This window comes from Boleophthalmus pectinirostris, unplaced genomic scaffold (genome assembly GCF_026225935.1).
Source record: "Boleophthalmus pectinirostris isolate CB_2022bp ecotype Guang Dong unplaced genomic scaffold, ASM2622593v1 HiC_scaffold_13, whole genome shotgun sequence".
Taxonomy (NCBI): domain Eukaryota; kingdom Metazoa; phylum Chordata; class Actinopteri; order Gobiiformes; family Gobiidae; genus Boleophthalmus; species Boleophthalmus pectinirostris.
The window spans coordinates 25,347,350-25,366,971 of record NW_026571036.1 but is presented as its reverse complement, the minus strand read 5'-3'; the positions used below and the strand labels follow the sequence as shown (position 1 = coordinate 25,366,971).

Genomic DNA, 19,622 nt, shown 5'->3' with positions numbered 1-19,622 from the left:
ATTTGTTTGTATTTTTATTGTGTCAGTGGCAAGTAGTTCCAAAATTATTGTGTATTGCATTATATCGCTATAAGCCATTTATCACTTTTTGAAATTTGTTATCGTGACAGGCCTAGGAATTCGATTTCTGTTTATTAACTAGTACTTACTGAGCCTGAATCATTCTTAATAAACAATTTCTTCATAGTTAAGTCTGTTGATGCTTTATTAAGGCTAATTACAGTGTAGTTAATGTACGGTGTCCCCTCTCTCTGTCCCATGAGAGTTTTCAAGAGTGTAACAGTGAGCCATGTTCTGTTTGCGGAGACAGAGCCAGTGTGTGCGCCTGTGAGTGTATGTGTGTGTGTGTGTGTACGTGTGTGTGTAAGCTGACCTGTGAAGTCCACGGTTAATCATCCACTCACCGGCACAGACAAACACGGAAGCAACCAAACCCGTGAAGAAGAAGAAGACGAGGAAGAAGAAGAAGAGGAGGCTGGCCACACACAGGACACAGGGACTCTCCGGGACCAGACGCAAACTACAACTACACATGGACACTTCTCTGTAGTTTTTGTCATCCAAGTTGAACTACAAAAAAGTAATTTTGAATAACAGAAGTTGAAGATCGAAACATTTTGGAAAGGCTTTTGGAGGAGAGCTGTCATGAGCGTGTTACCCAGCTTGGTTTGGACCTGTGGACTAGAAATGGACCGGACTGTTTTCTCTGAGCAATGCCGGCTGTTCCAGTGAAGCCCCCCGCCGCTGCCGAGGACATGGTGGCGGAGGGAGGAGAGGGGGCAGACGGAGGGGGCGGCGGAGGCTTGGGGGGACAGGAGCAGCGTGCGGCCCTGCCTCTGGTCAAAGTCTCCAGGGAGGTGCTGAGGAGTTTTCCCCATTCGAAGCGCGTGGGCTCCTACCTGGTGGGGAAGATGATCAACAAAGGGTCCTTCGCCAAAGTGATGGAGGGGCTCCACATCGGGACTGGAGAAAAGGTCAGGAGGAGGAGGAGATAATGATCTTGTGAGCTTTAATTCATGCACTGCAAAAAAAATAAATTTAAACAACTTGAATTTGAAAGTTTCATCATGATTTCAGTAAATTTCACTTAAAAACTAAAATGATCTGCCTGTGGAATGAGACTTTTTGTACTTAAAATATGAAAATACATCTTGCTACTCTTAAAATAAGAAAAACAACATATTTTTGCACTTAAAATAAGAAACACAATCAAATGTTGCCTGAATTAAAAAAAATAACATTTATTCCATTAGTAGATCATTTGACTTGTCAAGTTGAATCTACTCAAATAAAGTCAAATGATCTTAATTTAAGTTATTTTAATTAAACTAGAGTGTGTTATAATGATGTCTCCTCATCAAAAACAGACCTGAAGTTGTGTTTTGTTTTGTTTGAGTAATTCTTTATTATGGAGTCTGTTTACATCTCCAAAGTTCAAAATGTTCTGTTCCTTGTCATCTTGTCATCTTGATGTCATCTAGCGGTAGTTTTCAAGTGAACAGCTACGTTCCAGGGCTGAAATGATCCAAATGATTCTAGTGAAGCTGTATGAAGTTTAAAAACATAGTGGAACTCTGAAAAGATCAATCACAAGGTGGTGTTTTCAGTTTCTCAGAAGAATTCACACACAGAATTTGTCTTAAACATGTGTGAATGAAACAACTCCAGTTTTTGTTTTTGTTTTTTAGTTTTTTTGGGGGTTTTTTTGTATTGTTTTATTTTGGGTTTTTTTTCTGATGAGGAAACATCAAAATTATAACATAGATCAGAAAATAGTGTAACTAATGTAACATATATGGAAGTCATGATATTCAAATCTCACGGTACGATATTTTCACAATATACATTTTACAGTACCATATTTATTGCAATATTTTGTGGAGGCGAACAAAATTGTGAACATGCTACTTTTTCCTCTTAAAATGCCTTGACAAGACTTAATTCAAAGAACTAAGTGCTTAGAACTGTTATTTCTTCATGTAGTTTGCACCAAAATTGACCAAAGCATCATGGTCTATGTAGTTCTCTCTGTTTTTTTGTTGTTGTTGCTGCACCATTACTATTAATTTAAGCAAAGAAATTTGTGATTTGATATATTGTGATGGTCCACGATATTTTTCAGAGATTTTTGATGATACAGTATCATGATATTTTAGTTAATGTTCCACCCCTAGTAACATTTAATAATAATAACACATCCAGTTTGAACGTAATATAATGTTATGCTTGTGCGTGTGGAGTGTGAGCTCAAGTAATGATAGCTTTAAAGGCACTTATTTGAGAAGGGAGATGTTATCAAGAGACTAGTATCATAAAATATCCACCACAAGCACTTTTAAATGTCATTAATGGAATAAAACTGTTTAAAGTGAGCTTACATTAAATTATAACTGATTTAAAATAATTAAAGTAGTCAAACATCGCAAAAACTTTTTGTCAAAAGATTTAAAAAAATATATGTTTCTTATGTCTACAAGTAAAATAAAAGTAGTAGTAGTAGCAGTAGTCGTATTAGTAGTAGTAGTAGTAGTAGTAGTAGTAGTAGTAGTAAAATATTAATGAAAATAGGCTAGATAAAATGTAAAAAAAAAAAAAGTAACATGTTTGACTTAGGTTGCTTTGCTACATTTAAAGGTGCATTGTGTAACTTTTCTGGTTATTGCTTTGTCTGGAATGTTTCACAGTATGACATTAAACCGTTCTGTCTTCATGGAGACCAAACCAGACCAAGTTACAGGTCGGATCTGTGGAGAGGCAACCCCGCTCACCGTCACAATGTCTGTTTTTCTACATATTTTTAAATAAATATAAGGGAGATCTGTTTAATGTCACACTGTGGAACATGCCAAGCGAAACAATGATGTATCCTTAGAAACAAAAAGATGATGGAGCCCCAAACTAAAAGTTTAACAGTGCATCTTTGAGTTATAGTAACAGTAATAAAATGTACAAAAAAAATGTACAATATTGTTATAAAAGACAGACTTACAGAACACCCAGTAATGTCACAAATAAACTGAACGCCATGACAATCTTTAACTTACGTTTCCAAATTATATCTATATGGAATTTAAATTAAAGCAGGTTAGTCCAACACACATATAGCATTGTGTTAAATAATATTAACACTGGATAAAACTTTTCTAAACAGTGGCAAAGGAGAAATTCAATTTGTCAACTGGACAAATGTTTATTTAGGTTGAAACGTTTCTCAGCTCATCTAAGCTGCTCTTCACTTTTGACAAATTGAATTTCTCCTTTGCCAGGGATTCTACCTGGACTTCTCAGGGATTTTACACTCTTCTAAATTTTATATTTCTCTAAATCTGGATCTTACTTGACAAGTTAAAGGTGCATTGTATAACATTTCTTATGCTAGTCTCCATGGAGATGTTATTGCTTTGTCTAGAATGTTCCACAGTATAGGCGAGATTCATTGTTGACAAAAGCACGAGAAAGAAATCACGTTAAGGGTATTGCTCCTGGTTATTTATCCATTCTAATGGCAGAGGACCATAGACCATTTGACCAGAAATTGGTCATAAGCATCGATGGACGCCAAATCACCCTTTTCAACCCCGACAAAAGGTGGACCAAACCAAATCTCTGGTCGGAATCGCCAACTACCTGGACAAATATTCACTTCGGCGATATCCACAATGACTTGGTGGAAACTCCTGGGCCATTCACAGCAGAAAAGATGAAAGCCTCCAACAGTCTCGATGTGTTGTTGAACTTGTTGGAGTCCACGGTTTGTTAGGATCTTCTACGTTTGCTCTGCAGATGTTTGAAAGCCATTTAATTCGCCGTTAGCTGTTCTTTTCACTCAGAATACGAAAAAGACATTTTCCTTTTTCCGTGCTTCTATTTGTGCATCCGATAATGCAGCAGGAATTTACCATTATCGGGGATAAATACGCGAGGTTACGCACTGTGTTTGACCGCTATCATGTTTCTTGCCTCCGACCAAAATATTTCCCAACATGCAACGCGGGCTTTTAATAACAATGACGTCAGCTGAAACTCACCTATAAATTAAACTTTTCTATCACAAGGGAGATGAGCAGGTTACAGCACAACGCTACATGACAGGTCAGATCTGTGGAGAGTCGCCTCTATTCACACACAGGAATTACTGTATTGTTTTGAGCAACAGAAACACCTGTAATGAATAAAAGCCCGATGGAAAAATACTATGAAGCATTTCAGACAAAGCAGTGACATCTCCATGGAGACAGCAGCATACAGTGTGTTTATGATGTGAGTTTTATCTCTTGTACACAGTTGTTTCCTCTGTAGGCGACATATGTATACATTCATGTTCTTTATCGTGTGTGTGTTTCTGTGGAGTTTTCTTGCTTCAGTGGCGTGTGTCCGTGTGCAGATGTATGTTTAACTTCCTGTCATTGAAGGGTCACTGCGTCCATGACCTCATTGTATCGTATGTACCTAACTCTGTCGTCACGGTAACAGCCAAACTCACCTGTGGGAGATGTTTGGCCCCGTTGACCCCTGTTAGTCCTCACTGCTGTTTCCACGAGCACAGAGCACTATTTCAGCTTTAAAGGTCCACTACGTAACTTTTTGGGAAGGGTTTTTTGTTTATATTTATTGTTCTGTGACTCTAGTGAAATGTATAAATCCTTATTTGGCATAGCTACAAGACACACAGATGTACCAGATTTGGGATTGGCACAACTCCTCCTGTGCTCTCCTCTCCTTTTCCAAATCAGATTTCAGAAGCTAAACAGGACTGGGCATTGGTGATGGTCGGAGGGGCTGATGGCACAGATTGGCAGTCTCATTTCTGTCAGTCTGTCTCAGGGCAGCTGTAGCTACTGTTGTGCCTCAGAGGGAAAATGCACAATACTGAAAAGTAACATTGAGCGTGAGGAATTTTGTGAGTTTGTGCCAAGAGAAACAATAATCCTACACTTTAATGATGTGCGATATTTTCATGATACACACCTCACGGTACGATATTTATTGCCATATTTTGTGGAGGGTGACAAAACTGTGAATATGCAACTTTTTCCTTTTGGAAGTCTTGACAAGACTTAATCCAAAGAACCAAATTAAGATTTAAAAGTGCGTATAAAAGTTATTTCATCATATAGTTTGCACGGAACCAAAGCAAAGGATCATGGTCTTTGTAGTTCCCTCTGTGTGTGTGTGTTTTTTTTTTTTTAGATATTACTGCACCATAACTAATTTCTAATTTAAGTGAAGAGACTTGTAATTCGATATATTGTGATGATCCATGATATTATTGTGAGACCTTTGACGATATAATATCACGATATTTCAGATATTACACCCCTAATCCTACATATACATTATAAACAACAGAAAAGCACATTTCTCAAAAAGGAGCAGGAAGAATAAAAAACTTATATTAACCCAGCCCTGTTCATGACATAGTTTCAAAAATGATGTGGTTTCTTATGGACATTAATCACGGAACTTTACAGATATTTACATATAATAAAATAAATGTCATACTGTGGTCGTACAAACTAATAATAATGATAATGAAGGCACAGAAGTTTATTATGTAAACCAGTGTATTAATACTAGAGATGTAACGATATCCAAATCTCTCGGGACAATATTATCACGGTATACATCGCATGTTACGATATTTATTGTGATACTTTGGAGAGGCTCATGTAATTGTAGATAGGACATTTTTTTTGCTTTTAAAATACCCTGATCGAGATTTTGGTGTGAATTATTTCCATCATAATCCCAAGAATTCAAGTAAAAACATATTCCTTCATGTTGTTTGCACTGAAATGAATCATGGGACATGTAGTTCCTGGTGTTTATAAGCTGTTACTACATTGAAACCTGCATTTAAGCAAAGAAACTTGTGATTCGATATATTGTGACAGTCCACGATATTATTGTGACTTTTGACGATACGATATCACATTATTTCGGTTATTGTTACATCCCTTTTACTTATTTATTTATTTTTTAACAGTATCATCAGCAGTAATTTGTTTCACAGTTTGGAGTATACTGGATAATAGAGTCACGACAAGGCAAGGTCCCCCCTGGTAATCTGTGGGCTCCCTGTAAGCCCTAACACCTCCGACTCTAGACTTCTGATGTCAAGAAGAGGAGAACAGCTACAAACTGATTTGTAGTTTTATGACTACAAAGTAAAAGAAAGAAAAACACACATTTATCCTAGTTGTACGAGTATGAATTTTTATAATAGAAAATACTACAGTTTTTTTGGTTTTTTGTTTGTTTGTTTTTTGTTTTCAGCAGATTGAACTGACTAAATCAGGCCTGGTTTGCAGCTTTTGCCATAGTTATAATATTAGATCCTTTTTTTTTTTCAGGTGGCCATTAAGGTGATAGACAAGAAGAAGGCTCGTCAGGACTCATACGTGCTGAAGAACATGAAGAGAGAACCTCGTATTCACCAGATGATCCGACACCCACACATCGTAGTCCTGTTTGAGGTGAGAGAAAGAAAGAAAATGGTAAGAAAAGGAAAGAAAGAAAAAGAAAACTTTATTGTCCTCGTGAAGAAATTTACTCCAGGTATTTTGTGGGTGGTTAGTTTTCTTTCAGACACACTACCAACACTAAATATAAATATAAGATCATGTAAGATAAGATAATAAAAATAGAAAATCAAAGCAGCTTTCTGGAGGTGGCACATCACTTGTATGATTCCATGGAAATAAAAAGGTAAAGCCATACTTTGGAAATATTTTCATGGACATAGATGTGTTGTGTGCCATAATGTAGAATATAAAAGCCATGAAACAATTATCATGGAAACAGGCAAACAGTCAGGATGCACATTTTTCTAAAGTTTTCCAGTGCAATAAATACATCTAAAATGAAAAACAAATCATTTAATTTAAGATCATTTGTTTGGCTAAAAGGTTACTTGGTGGGGATTCACACCACTAGTTTGATTATTTGGTCCAGGCAATAAAATTGTTACTGTGTATCAAAGACTCCAGTGTGGTTCTTTCACATCTGCAGACCAAACAAAACTGGTCAGATTGTTGTATATCCAAGGCTCCTGCACACAGCAGGTTTGACTGCACATGGCTCAGGGACGTCAAGGCTGTCCTGCACACCACACCTCTCGAAAGTGAGGCCAAGACGCTCTGTCTCGCCCAGTGGCCTTCCCACGGAGTCGCTCGAGGAGTATGGACAGCGTGAAAGCTGACCTCCGGCCTCTTAATTCAGGAGTCCGGGCCTGTCCTCCCATGATGCATTTGGAATAGTTGGTTTGGACCTACTGTCTCTGGTTTGGACCTGAGTTGAGGTTCTCACCAGAGGGACCACACCAGAGTTTGGCATTTGGTGTGGAATCAAAAAAGAGGTGGTCTCAGTCCATTTGATTTACTGTGGATCCGAGTGCGACTGAAGCTTTCACACCAACAAAAACGAACTGAACTAAGAGCTTCTGGCTCAAATGGAACATTTGGTGCACCAACTGCTGTCGGTGTGAAAGAACCCTAAAAATACACTGGTTTTTTAATATATATCCTGTGGCTTAAAGTCAAATAACAACCAGCATCTATATACTACTATACTCTATACTACTGCTTCTGCTAGTAGTAGTAGTAGCATAAGTCAAGCTAAATAAAATTGTGGATGCCTTTGTGATACCTTTAACTTATCATAAGTTAAACGTGCACTGTGTAACTTTTCTGGTGGAGGGTCCCCCATCTGCTTTGTTTATGCTTTGCCTGGGATGTTCCATGGCATGGCATTAAACAAATATATTTTGTATTTATTAAATTATGGGTTTTTATTACTTCTCAAAACTACCACAAAGACATGCATTATTAAGGGTGTATAGTATAGTTCTGCATCGACTCAAAGCACACTGCCACCATCTCCTTGTCACTATCATTTTTGATTTATGGGTCTGTGTCGAGGTCCATACAACGAGAAGTAATTCTCCACCGAAACGCTAGGGGGTTAGAATATATGTCCATTCATATATATGGTCTGTGTGTACAACCTGTAGACGTATAATCTCTGAAAAGTTTAAAATGAACCATCTCCAACATGACAGAAACACAAAACAGACTCACCATCAGCAGAACACCCCTCTGTCACAGAAAGAACACTCATGTTCCACTGACTCATGTCCTTTAGTCCGACAGAAGCTGAACCACATCACGGCACAAAGAGAGAGCTGTTTTTTGAGCCTAGTTTATGCAAATTAGTCATGCGGTTTTAAGTTTTGCTTCTATAAAACATAAACAAATGTGCGCAAAGCTGCATTAAACACATTATTACTCAATGTATACTGAAAGAAAAGAAAGCCGAGTACAGGAAATGTATGTAGAACGGTGGTAGAGACGACCAATCACATCACTTAATATCTGTGTCGCTTCCCCTGTGGTCTGTGTCGTTTTAACCCATAGTTAGAAAATTTCAGAGGTGCACGTCAGTCGACGCAGACGCATCGTGATGTAGACGATTTGACACTGGAGTGTAAATTGGCCTTTACGGTGAGCTGATGTGGCCTGCGTGTCTCCATGGAGATAGTTAAATGAAATGTCGTATTGTAGAATATTCCAGGAAACAACAATAACATCTACATGAGGTCAAGCAGGTGGTGGACCCTCTATCATAAATGTTACACAGTTTAAGATATTTACACAGCAGATATTTGTATTATCTCTGTTGGTCTGAGCTAACTCTGTCCTCTTGTCGCTGTAGACCCTGGAGACAGAGAACAGTTACTACATGGCCATGGAGCTGTGTGCAGGAGGAGACCTGATGGACCGGATCTGTGAGAGGAAGCGCCTGGAGGAGAGGGAAGTCCGACGCTACACCAGACAGATCCTCTCTGCCGTGGAGCACCTGCACAGACATGGCATCGTGCACAGGTGAGAGTGCAAACACTACACTGTGTTTGGGTTTGTGACATTGTGCAGTTTTCAAATTATCAAAAAGCAATCAAATCAATCAAATCAAAAAAGCAAAATGTGTTGATTTTCTGGTATATTTAAGTGTGTATTTTATCATTAGGTATATGCCCCTTGATAAAACTTTGATAAGTTGGAACAGAGTGTTTTCTGTTTGAGAGAAGAACTCTCAACTAAGCCAAAGATGTTCATTTTGTCTTCTTATATACTTTAACTTCTTGGGTTCTTTCTAAGGTAAATACACTTTACTGTATGGTCTTTAAAAAGAACCCAAGAACTTAAAGAACTCTCAACTGTGTGAATCAAACAAAACACAACTCCAGGTATTTTGTATATAATACAAATCCAGGTATTTTATATAAATATAAGATTATATAAGATAACAATAAGATAATTTAAAATATATATATAAAATCAAAGCAACTTTCTGGAGGTGGCACATCACTGGTAGATTTTTTGGTATATTTAAGTGTATATTTTAATATTTCATTTATGCCCTTTGAAAAAAAAACTTTGGAAAAAAAAAAAAAAAGTCTGCATTTAAAGCTCAGGATGTCTTAAAAAATGTCATTTGGTGCAACAGACATATATTTTTTATTTAATTACATTTTACATAAAATAAATCGCCATTAATTTTGTTAGTTTGTTTTCTTAAAGTTTTGAAGAATTTCACAATTTACACTAATACAGCATTAACTCTAAACATCATGTCACTGACCCATTTATATATTTCCTGGGAAAACTCTATTTTGTGTTTTTATGTTTTATGTTGTTTTTTTTTTTATCTATTTCTGCAAATTCTTGACCCACTCTTCTTTGTCGCCTTTTAGGCCTATGCAGCACCTAGAGCCTAGGAGAGTGTAAAAATATTGAAATATCGATATGTTGTATCGTTTGTGCTGATACAGTATCGATATCTTGGGATTCTGTATCGACAATATATCACCAAGAGTATTTTTTGGTATATTTTATTAAATTATTTAGTACCAGCTACAGTTTTGTTTTTTGTTCAGCAGAAGGAAACTCGTTGATGCGACACATTTGACATTTTCACTGTTTTGATGATTAAAATGTTTGTGTTTCATTTTAACTTTGCAAAAGAAGTGGTTTAACAAAGACTTTAGTATCACAGACATGATTTAGACTTTATTTTTTACTGAACCATATTGGATCAGTTTTAATTATATCATATCGAATCGTATCAAATCTTAAGTTCACTGTATTGAAAACCGTATCGTATCGTGGCCTATGTATGGAGGTATGTATCATATCTGCAACTTCTTAAATGATACCAGCTCTACTAGCTCCCTCTGCTGTTAGTGCGCACAGATTGCCAGTCGCTCCTGTTTGTCTGGAATGTTCCACAGTATGGCATTAAACCTTTCAATCTTCATGAAGACCAAACCAGACCAAGTTACAGGTCAGATCTGTGGAGAGGCGACCCCGCTCACAGTCAGAATGTCTATTTTTCAAGGATTTTTGAGCTATAAAACCACCTGTAATTGAATAAATGTAAGGTGTTTAGTGTCACACTGTGGAACATTCTAGACAGAGTGATGACATACACATGGAATCGAGCAGGTGACGGGCCCCCGACCAAAAAGTGACACAGTGCACTTTGAAATCCACATGTTGCTTTTGCAGAACAGAATAACATCCACAGTGAGACTCGGGGCAGTTTCTGGGGCATTATCAGCCCCCGTGGACCGAGCCAGAGCCAAACGCCGCATGTGCCACGGTGCATTGTGGGAGTTTGAGTGTTTTTATAATGGCATTTTAGTATGTGGAGGTGCTTTGTTTAATACTTTGGCTTCTCTTAAGGTGGAAATGCGCTTAACAGGCGATGAGGTCATCTTTCCGCGACGGCGCCATGGTTCACACATCATCACGACATCATGCACTTCCTCTCTAATGAAGTCCCTCATGAAATGGCTCCCAAAGTTCAGATTAAACGCCAAATACATGGAAATTCTTCACTTCCCGCCACCCACATTTTTACAATTTTATTCTTGTATGAAATTGTCTGCGCTCCGAACTGTTTTTTTGACGGTCTGCGAGCATTTCCAGATTAAAAAAAGAGTACTAAAAAACATGTGGCGAGTTTATAGGGAGATCTCTGTTCTTCATAACCACAGATTTTCATTTAGTTTGATAGTCTTATAGGTTTTAGTGCGGATTGTGGGTGGCTTTTGGGCGACTCGGGGACTTTTCCAGGTGAATGAGATTAACGGAGATTTTCGGTTGGGTTTAATATAAATTTAAGAGGAACTGACAGGCCAAAATAAACCAGCTCCACGCCGAGCTTTTGCAAATAAGATGTCTTTCTAAAACTTGACTTCTGACCAACACAAATGAAGGTTTTGAGACTTTGGGGCCAGTAATTCACTCCCTCGGAAATGTACTGCAAGAAGTTAAAGGGCCCGTATGACACTATTTCTGATTTATGTTCTAATGTCGTTTCCTCCTCATAAACAGAGCTGGAGTTGTGTTTGTATCGGTCATGTTTAACACACAAACTCTGCACATTTAGGCTGAGTTCTTCTCTCAAACAGAAAACAGGAAGTTCAGGAAGTACATGAGGTGCTTCACTGTGTTTTTAAACTTCACACACCTTCACTAGAATTGTTTTGGATCATTTCAGCCCTGGAATTGCCAATCTCTACTGAAATTAAGGTACAATGTAGCTGTTAATTTGAAAAAAATGTGGAACAGAGCAATTTGAGCTTAATACTAGTAATAGAATTTTTTCACAACAGCTGGAAGTGTCCCGCTGTACGGCAAATGTCACTTCTGGTTAATGTTTTTCTCTGTAAATGTGTGTCGTATTCTCCAGCAGCTTCATAAATCTGCTGCATCACCAAATCTTCAACCAACAAGCTCCACAAAGAAAAAACATTCTAACATGAAGAATTTCACCTGTCGCCTTTTAGGCCTATGCAGCGCCTAGTGTCTAGGTACAGAAGCCAAGAGGGGTCACAACAAACGCAAACGCCGCAACAAATACAAATGCGACAACGCAACAAAAAGCCACAACACACCAAAAAAAGCCACAAAGGAAATGACCGCGGGACTCTATTTTAATGCAAACGTCGCAACAAATACAAATGCCACAACACTTTAAAAAGCCACAGCCACAACGGAAGTGACCGCGGGACTCTATTTTCCGACGGACCGATCAAGCGGCAAGTGAAGAAGAACTACAAGGTGAAACGAATAATGATAAAACAATAAATTACTTTTACTTACATTTCCAACTTCTCCGTTCCTTTACTTTTCACCGTTGTAGTTCTTCTTCACTTGCCAGTTGATCGGTCCGTCGGAAAATAGAGTCCCGCCGTCACTTCCGTTGTGGCTTTTTGATGTGTTGTGGCTTTTTAATGTGTTGTGGCTTTTTAATGTATTGCGGCTTTTGCGTTTGTGTTGTGGTGTTTGTATTTGTTGCGGTGTTTGCATTAAAATAAAGTCCCGCGGTCATTTCCGTTGTTTTTTTTTTGGTTTGTTGTGGCTTTTTGTTGTGTTGTCACGTTTGTATTTGTTGCGGTGTTTGCATTTGTTGTGACCCCTCTCGGTTTCCGTACTAGGGGTGTGCAAAAAATATTGAAATATCGACATATCGTATCGTTTAATGTGCTTATACAATATCAATATCTTGGGATTCTGTGTCGACGATGTATCACCGGGAGTATTTTTTTGGTATATTTTACTAAATTATTTTGTTACAGCTACAATTTTGTTGCTCGTTTAGAGGAAGGGAACTCGTTTATGCGACACATTTGACATTTTCACTGTTTTGATGATTTAAATGTTTGTGTTTCATATGAACTTTGCACAAGAAGTGGTTTAACAAAGACTTTTAGTATCACAGACATGATTTAGCCATGATTTTTTACTGAACCATATTGAATCAATTTTAATTATATCGTATCGAACTGCATCAAAGCGTAAGTTCACTGTATTGAAAACTGTATCGTATCGGCAACTTCTTAAATTCTTAATTCAGACTAATTGTAATTTAATTGTAGAATCAGTTTGAGTTAAGAAGTTAATTTTATCCAGTGTATCACTAATATGCCGTTCTCCTTTAATCTTCCGTCTTTCTTCTCTTGATAGTTGTGGATAAATTGTTCATGTTAGAATGTTAGAATGTCCAGGTTTGTTTTTGAGGAGGGAACAACAATCAATTTTGCGTGATATAAGATCTTTAATAATAAGTAAAAGTGTATGTGAAAATTCAAAAACACATTACACAAAAAAATTTAAAGGTGTAAATTTTCTTTTGGAGATGCAGTTATTATTGCTTTGTCTGGAATGTTCCACAGTAAGTCAGATCTATGGAGAGGCGATGACAAAAGCAAAAATATTTATGTTTCAAGGTCAGACACAGTAATAAAATACATTTAACTGAATAGATGCAAGATGGACAAGAGGGCAATAAAATGATGAAGATATGCAGATGGAGTAAAGCTGAAACATTTGAGGGAGATCTCCACAAAAACACCCGAGAAGTCCTGAAGAAGTCTTTTTTTTTTTGTTACATAATTGTGACTCATGTACATTTTTTTAGGGATTTGAAGATTGAAAACTTCCTCCTGGATGAACACAACAATATCAAGATAGTAGGTATGAAAAAACTCCACATTATAATTAATGCAGTTTTTGTCTAGTCTGCATTTCATTACAAATAGACACTTGGTAATTCATTTTTCTTAATCCAATGGCAGTTTATTTAGACATATAAAAATGTAATATATAAATCTACATGACCAGTCAAATGTTTAGATTGGTCACATTCAGTGTTAGTTTGTTTTTTTTAGATATGGTTCTATACTTTCTGCATTTAATAAACATACAGAAGACATCAAATATATGAAGTAATAATCTACTAATCTATGGAATTGTAATTATAATTATATATGGAATACACTACCATTCAAAAGTTTGGGGTCACCCAGACAATTTTGTGTTTTCCATGAAAAGTCACACTTTTATTTACCACCATGAGTTGTAAAATGAATAGAAAATATAGTCAAGACATTGACAAGGTTAGAAATAATTATTTGTATTTGAAATAATATTTTTTTTCCTTCAAACTTTCCTTTCGTCGAAGAATCCTCAATTTCCAGCAATTACAGCATTGCAGACCTTTGACATTCTAGCTGTTCATTTGTTGAGGTAATCTGGAGAAATTTCACCCCACGCTTCAAGAATCCCCTCCCACAAGTTGGACTGGCTGGATGGGCAATTCTTGCGTCCATACGGTCAAGCTGCCCACTTCTCTTTCTACTCTGCTTTGAGCCTTTTTGTGCTGTTCTCTGAAGGGAGTAGTACACACCGTTGTAGGAAATCTTCAGTTTCTTGGCAATTTCTCGCATGGAATAGCCTTCATTTCTAAGACCAAGAATAGACTGTCGAGTTTCACATGAAAGTTCTCTTTTTCTGGCCATTTTGAGCGTTTAATTGACCCCACAAATGTGATGCTCCAGATACGCAACCTGCTCAAAGAAAGGTCAGTTTTATAGCTTCTCTAACCAGCTCAACTGTTTTCACCTGTTCTAACATGATTTCACAAGGGTTTTCTAATCATCCATTAGCCTTCTGACACAATGAGCAAACACACTGTACCATTAAAACACTGGAGTGACAGTTGCTGGAAATGGACCTCTATACACCTATGTAGATATTGCATAAAAAAACAGACATTTGCAGCTAGAATAGTCATTTACCACATTAGCAATGTATAGAGTGTATTTCAGATTAGTTTAAAGTTATATTCATTGAAAAAAACAGTGCTTTTCTTTCAAAAATAAGGAAATTCCTAAGTGACCCCAAACTTTTGAACAGTAGTGTATGTATATATAATGTAGAAAGTAGTACACAGAAAAAACATTGAATGAGTCCAAACTTTTGACTGGTTTTGAAAAAAGGTGCAACATATTGTGATTTTGAAATCAATCTTCATAAAGAACACATAATGGTTCATAGTAAGTTAAAAACACACCCACAGGTGACATGTGAATAAGTCTAAATATCTGTTATCTGGTTTTAACTCAAGTCTCTCTTTATTTCTTTTGTGTATTCCCTCCGTCTCTTTGTCATGGGACAGACTTTGGTCTCAGTAACACGGTGAAGCCTGAGTCGTTGTCTCTGGAGCTGCTCAGTACTCAGTGTGGGAGTCCAGCGTACGCCGCCCCAGAGCTGCTCGCACACAGGAAGTACGGGCCCAAGGTCGACGTGTGGTCTGTGTAAGTGACACACACACGCTCGACTTAAAGAGAAATATAGTGTTTTTACTGCATATGATTCTAAACATACATACAAGAAAACAGATAACAGATAGACTGATAATTGAAGTTTTTTATAAATTGATAACATGCATTTACTTGTTTATTTGGAAGGTTTTCTAATGATTTAAAATAATATTATAGATTGCATTTGAATTGAAACATTAGGATGGGCGTTACTCCTCTTACAATATATTATGAATATTATGAATACACTGAGCATGTGAGAGTCAGGCTCACACCACATCATTTCTTCACTTTGGTGCTATTGAAATAGAGCAGAATTCTGTCCATAATTATGGACTGGGGTGTTCCTGTCACATGCAACATTGTGAAAACTTTCACCCATGGAATTATGTAGCAAAGAAAAAAGTTATCTTGAATATTTTATATTCATATCTTCAAATTAGTCTCCCTTTGCTTTGTCGAAAAATATTTCATAGAGTTGTTTAAACATACAGGGCCAGTCAGATTTGGACACACACTCTCATTTAATCTTTTTTATTATTTATTTTTTTTACTACTTTCTGCATTATTGCTGTGTTTCAGATGACATCACAGCATTCTGTAGTACAATAGTAATGAATACAGATGAGGAGCAGCTAAAATGTATATTGTTAAAATGCAAAATGATGTTGTGATATAGTGAGTTCTTGGGTTTAGTCAACACCAGGTTCAACATTTGTGAATTTACCTTTTGGATATAATCAATGGGGAAAACTGGGTCTTGCCTCCATCTGAGAATATGACACATGGTCACAAATCATCACAATCTAGAATATGAAAACTACCAACTATATACATACAGATGGTATAAAATATATGAAACAAGATATATAGAATTATTTAGAAAAGAAAAATGTATGGCTAATTTAAGGATTTGGTAATAAAATATATTTGATAACCTTTGCTAAATAATTCCATAAATTTATTCCATATATCTGATGTCCTCTGTTTGTATATATGAGTCTGAGTTTTTGCCTGGTAATGTAACTCCATCCTTTCTCTGTGTGTTTTCAGAGGGGTGAGTACATTTGCGATGTTGACGGGGACTCTGCCCTTCACTGTGGAGCCCTTCAACATCAAACACCTGCATCAGAAAATGGTGAACGGAGAAATCAGCAGCATCCCCCCTGACATAAGCAAAGGTCTGCACACATATGTACTGTGTATACTCTACCTGTCTCATTGTACTGTAGATTTCATTGACCACTATGTGATACTAATGGTACATGAGTATAACAAGTACAAGCCAACATTTTTGCATAAAGGTCTTGTATTACACATTAAAATGAACTCTTGTGAGCTTATAATATTGTTACTTCCTCAAAAATGTACCTGGAGCACATGTGTAATTCACAATTTTTATTAGTCTGATTACATCTCCAAAGCTCAAAATGTTCTGTTCCACCTGGTGATGTCATGATGATGTAGTTTTCAAGTGAACAGCTCACTGTCTGGCACCAGTCAAGCCCAAACAAACAGATACACACACAGACACACACACACACACACTCAGGGCTCATGTGTCTCAGGTTGGGCTCAGAGACACTTACACTGTCACCATCGGATCACACAGACAGAGGAGAAAGTCAACATAAGTGCCCTCTTTTGGACACAATATCTAATTTTCATGAGACGTGATGCTCTCTACAGGATGTATAAAACATTTATAGTTTTACAGGTGGGAATAGCACAATACATGACCAGCATTTGAATAATTACACAAAAAAGTGATTTCAAGAAGCCAGAACACACACTTTGACAAAACTTTACACAGACGAGTGGATCTGGAGCTGTGTCCTTCTCCCTGAGTTCAGGGGGGGTGATTGACAGGCACATTAACCAATCAGAGAGACGCATGCTCTGATAACCTCAAAAAAACATGGCTGCTTGCACATGAAAAAGGAGAAAAAACTACATAAAGGACTAATGTTGTGGAATTTCTAGACTGCAAACATCAATAAATAAAAAGAACTGAAAAGTTGAACAAAACATACAGATTGCAATGCATAAGACACAGGGATGATACATACAGTACATATAAGATAAAAATTTGTCTCATCCAAGCGCTGGGTCACCAATTGGTAAAATAAACAATAGACTTGTATGAGGAGCACAAGGTCAGAGTTTTCTTTCACACGGGATAACAGCTAGAATTACAAACTGCAAACTACCAAGAAACTAGACATAAGAACTAAGATGTAGGAATCAAGAGGCTGTGATAACCTCACTTAACATTGGACATCTTATGCATCATTAATGAAGAGACTAAACCCAGTAAGAGATCACTGATGTAAAGATTTACATAAGACTAAGAACCAGCACCGATTTTTACAGAATTAACAATCAAACCACCAAACTATGACTAATCTCTGGTAAAAGAAGTGATATATTTATAATCACTTAAAAACACAACTCCAGGGCTGTTTTTTAGGAGGTAACAGCATTCTAACATGTCTTAAAGCTCACAAGAGTCAGCTTGGTGTAATATAGGACATTGAAATAGATTATTATCTGCCTGTGTTGTTGTGCAGGTGCAGTGTCCTTCGTTCTCTCCCTGTTGGAGCCTGATCCAGTCAAACGGCCGAGTGTCCGAGCTGCTCTGGACGAAAGATGGATCAACGAGGGCTACAGCAAGAAGAGTCTACACACAGTGTACAAGAACAGGTACAACACAACTACAACCTCCACACACTACACAAGAACAGTGTAACACAACTACAACCTCCACACACTACACAAGAACAGTGTAACACAACTACAACCTCCACACACTACACAAGAACAGTGTAACACAACTACAACCTCCAAACACTACACAAGAACAGTGTAACACAACTACAGCCTCCACACACTACACAAGAACAGTGTAACAGAACTACAGCCTTCACACACTACACATGAACAGTGTAACACAACTACAACCTCCACACATTACACAAGAACAGTGTAACAGAACTACAGCCTTCACACACTACACATGAACAGTGTAACACAACTACAACCTCCACACACTACACAAGAACAGTGTAACACAACTACAACCTCCACACACTACACAAGAACAGTGGAACACAACTACAACCTCCACACACTACACAAGAACAGTGTAACACAACTACAGCCTTCACACACTACACATGAACAGTGTAACACAACTACAACCTCCACACACTACACAAGAACAGTGTAACACAACTACAACCTCCACACACTACACATGAACAGTGTAACACAACTACAACCTCCACACACTACACAAGAACAGTGGAACACAACTACAACCTCCACACACTACACAAGAACAGTGTAACACAACTACAACCTCCACACACTACACAAGAACAGTGTAACACAATTACAACCTCCACACACTACACAAGAACAGTGTAACACAACTACAACCTCCACACACTACACAGGAACAGTGTAACACAACTACAACCTCCACACACTACACAAGAAACAGTGTAACACAAACTACAGCCTCCACACACTACACATGAACAGTGTAACACAACTACAACCTCCACACATTACACAAGAACAGTGTAACACAATTACAACCTCCACACACTACACAAGAACAGTGTAACACAACTACAACCTCCACACACTACACAAGAACAGTGTAACACAACTACAACCTCCACACACTACACAAGAACAGTGTAACACAACTACAACCTCCACACACTACACATGAACAGTGTAACACAACTACAACCTCCACACACTACACAAGAACAGTGTAACACAACTACAACCTCCACACACTACACAAGAACAGTGTAACACAACTACAACCTCCACACACTACACACAAGAACAGTGTAACACAACTACAACCTCCACACACTACACAAGAACAGTGTAACACAACTACAACCTCCCACACACTACACAAGAACAGTGTAACACAACTACAACCTCCACACACTACACAGAACAGAACAGTGTAACACAACTACAACCTCCACACACTACACAAGAACAGGTACAACACAACTACAGCCTCCACACACTACACATGAACAGTGTAACACAACTACAACCTCCACACACTACACAAGAACAGTGTAACACAACTACAACCTCCACACACTACACAAGAACAGTGTAACACAACTACAACCTCCACACACTACACAAGAACAGTGTAACACAACTACAACCTCCACACACTACACAAGAACAGTGTAACACAACTACAGCCTCCACACACTACACAAGAACAGTGTAACACAACTACAACCTCCACACATTACACAAGAACAGTGTAACACAACTACAACCTCCACACACTACACAAGAACAGTGTAACACAACTACAACCTCCACACACTACACACAATGAACAGTGTAACACAACTACAACCTCCACACACTACACAAGAACAGTGTAACACAACTACAG

The 19,622-nt window shown here is 37.7% G+C and overlaps 1 protein-coding gene across 1 annotated transcript in view; it reads left to right on the top strand.

Annotated features, from left to right (window-relative positions):
- The first annotated feature begins 713 nt into the window (after positions 1 to 713).
- Positions 714 to 19,622, top strand: part of LOC129407647 (hormonally up-regulated neu tumor-associated kinase homolog A) — a 29,631-nt gene continuing 10,722 nt past the window's right edge. The window contains 7 exon segments of the mRNA XM_055149285.1: positions 714 to 974; positions 6,354 to 6,476; positions 8,713 to 8,882; positions 13,486 to 13,541; positions 15,025 to 15,163; positions 16,223 to 16,350; positions 17,740 to 17,872. Coding sequence (XP_055005260.1) covers positions 714 to 974; positions 6,354 to 6,476; positions 8,713 to 8,882; positions 13,486 to 13,541; positions 15,025 to 15,163; positions 16,223 to 16,350; positions 17,740 to 17,872 — 1,010 coding nt within the window.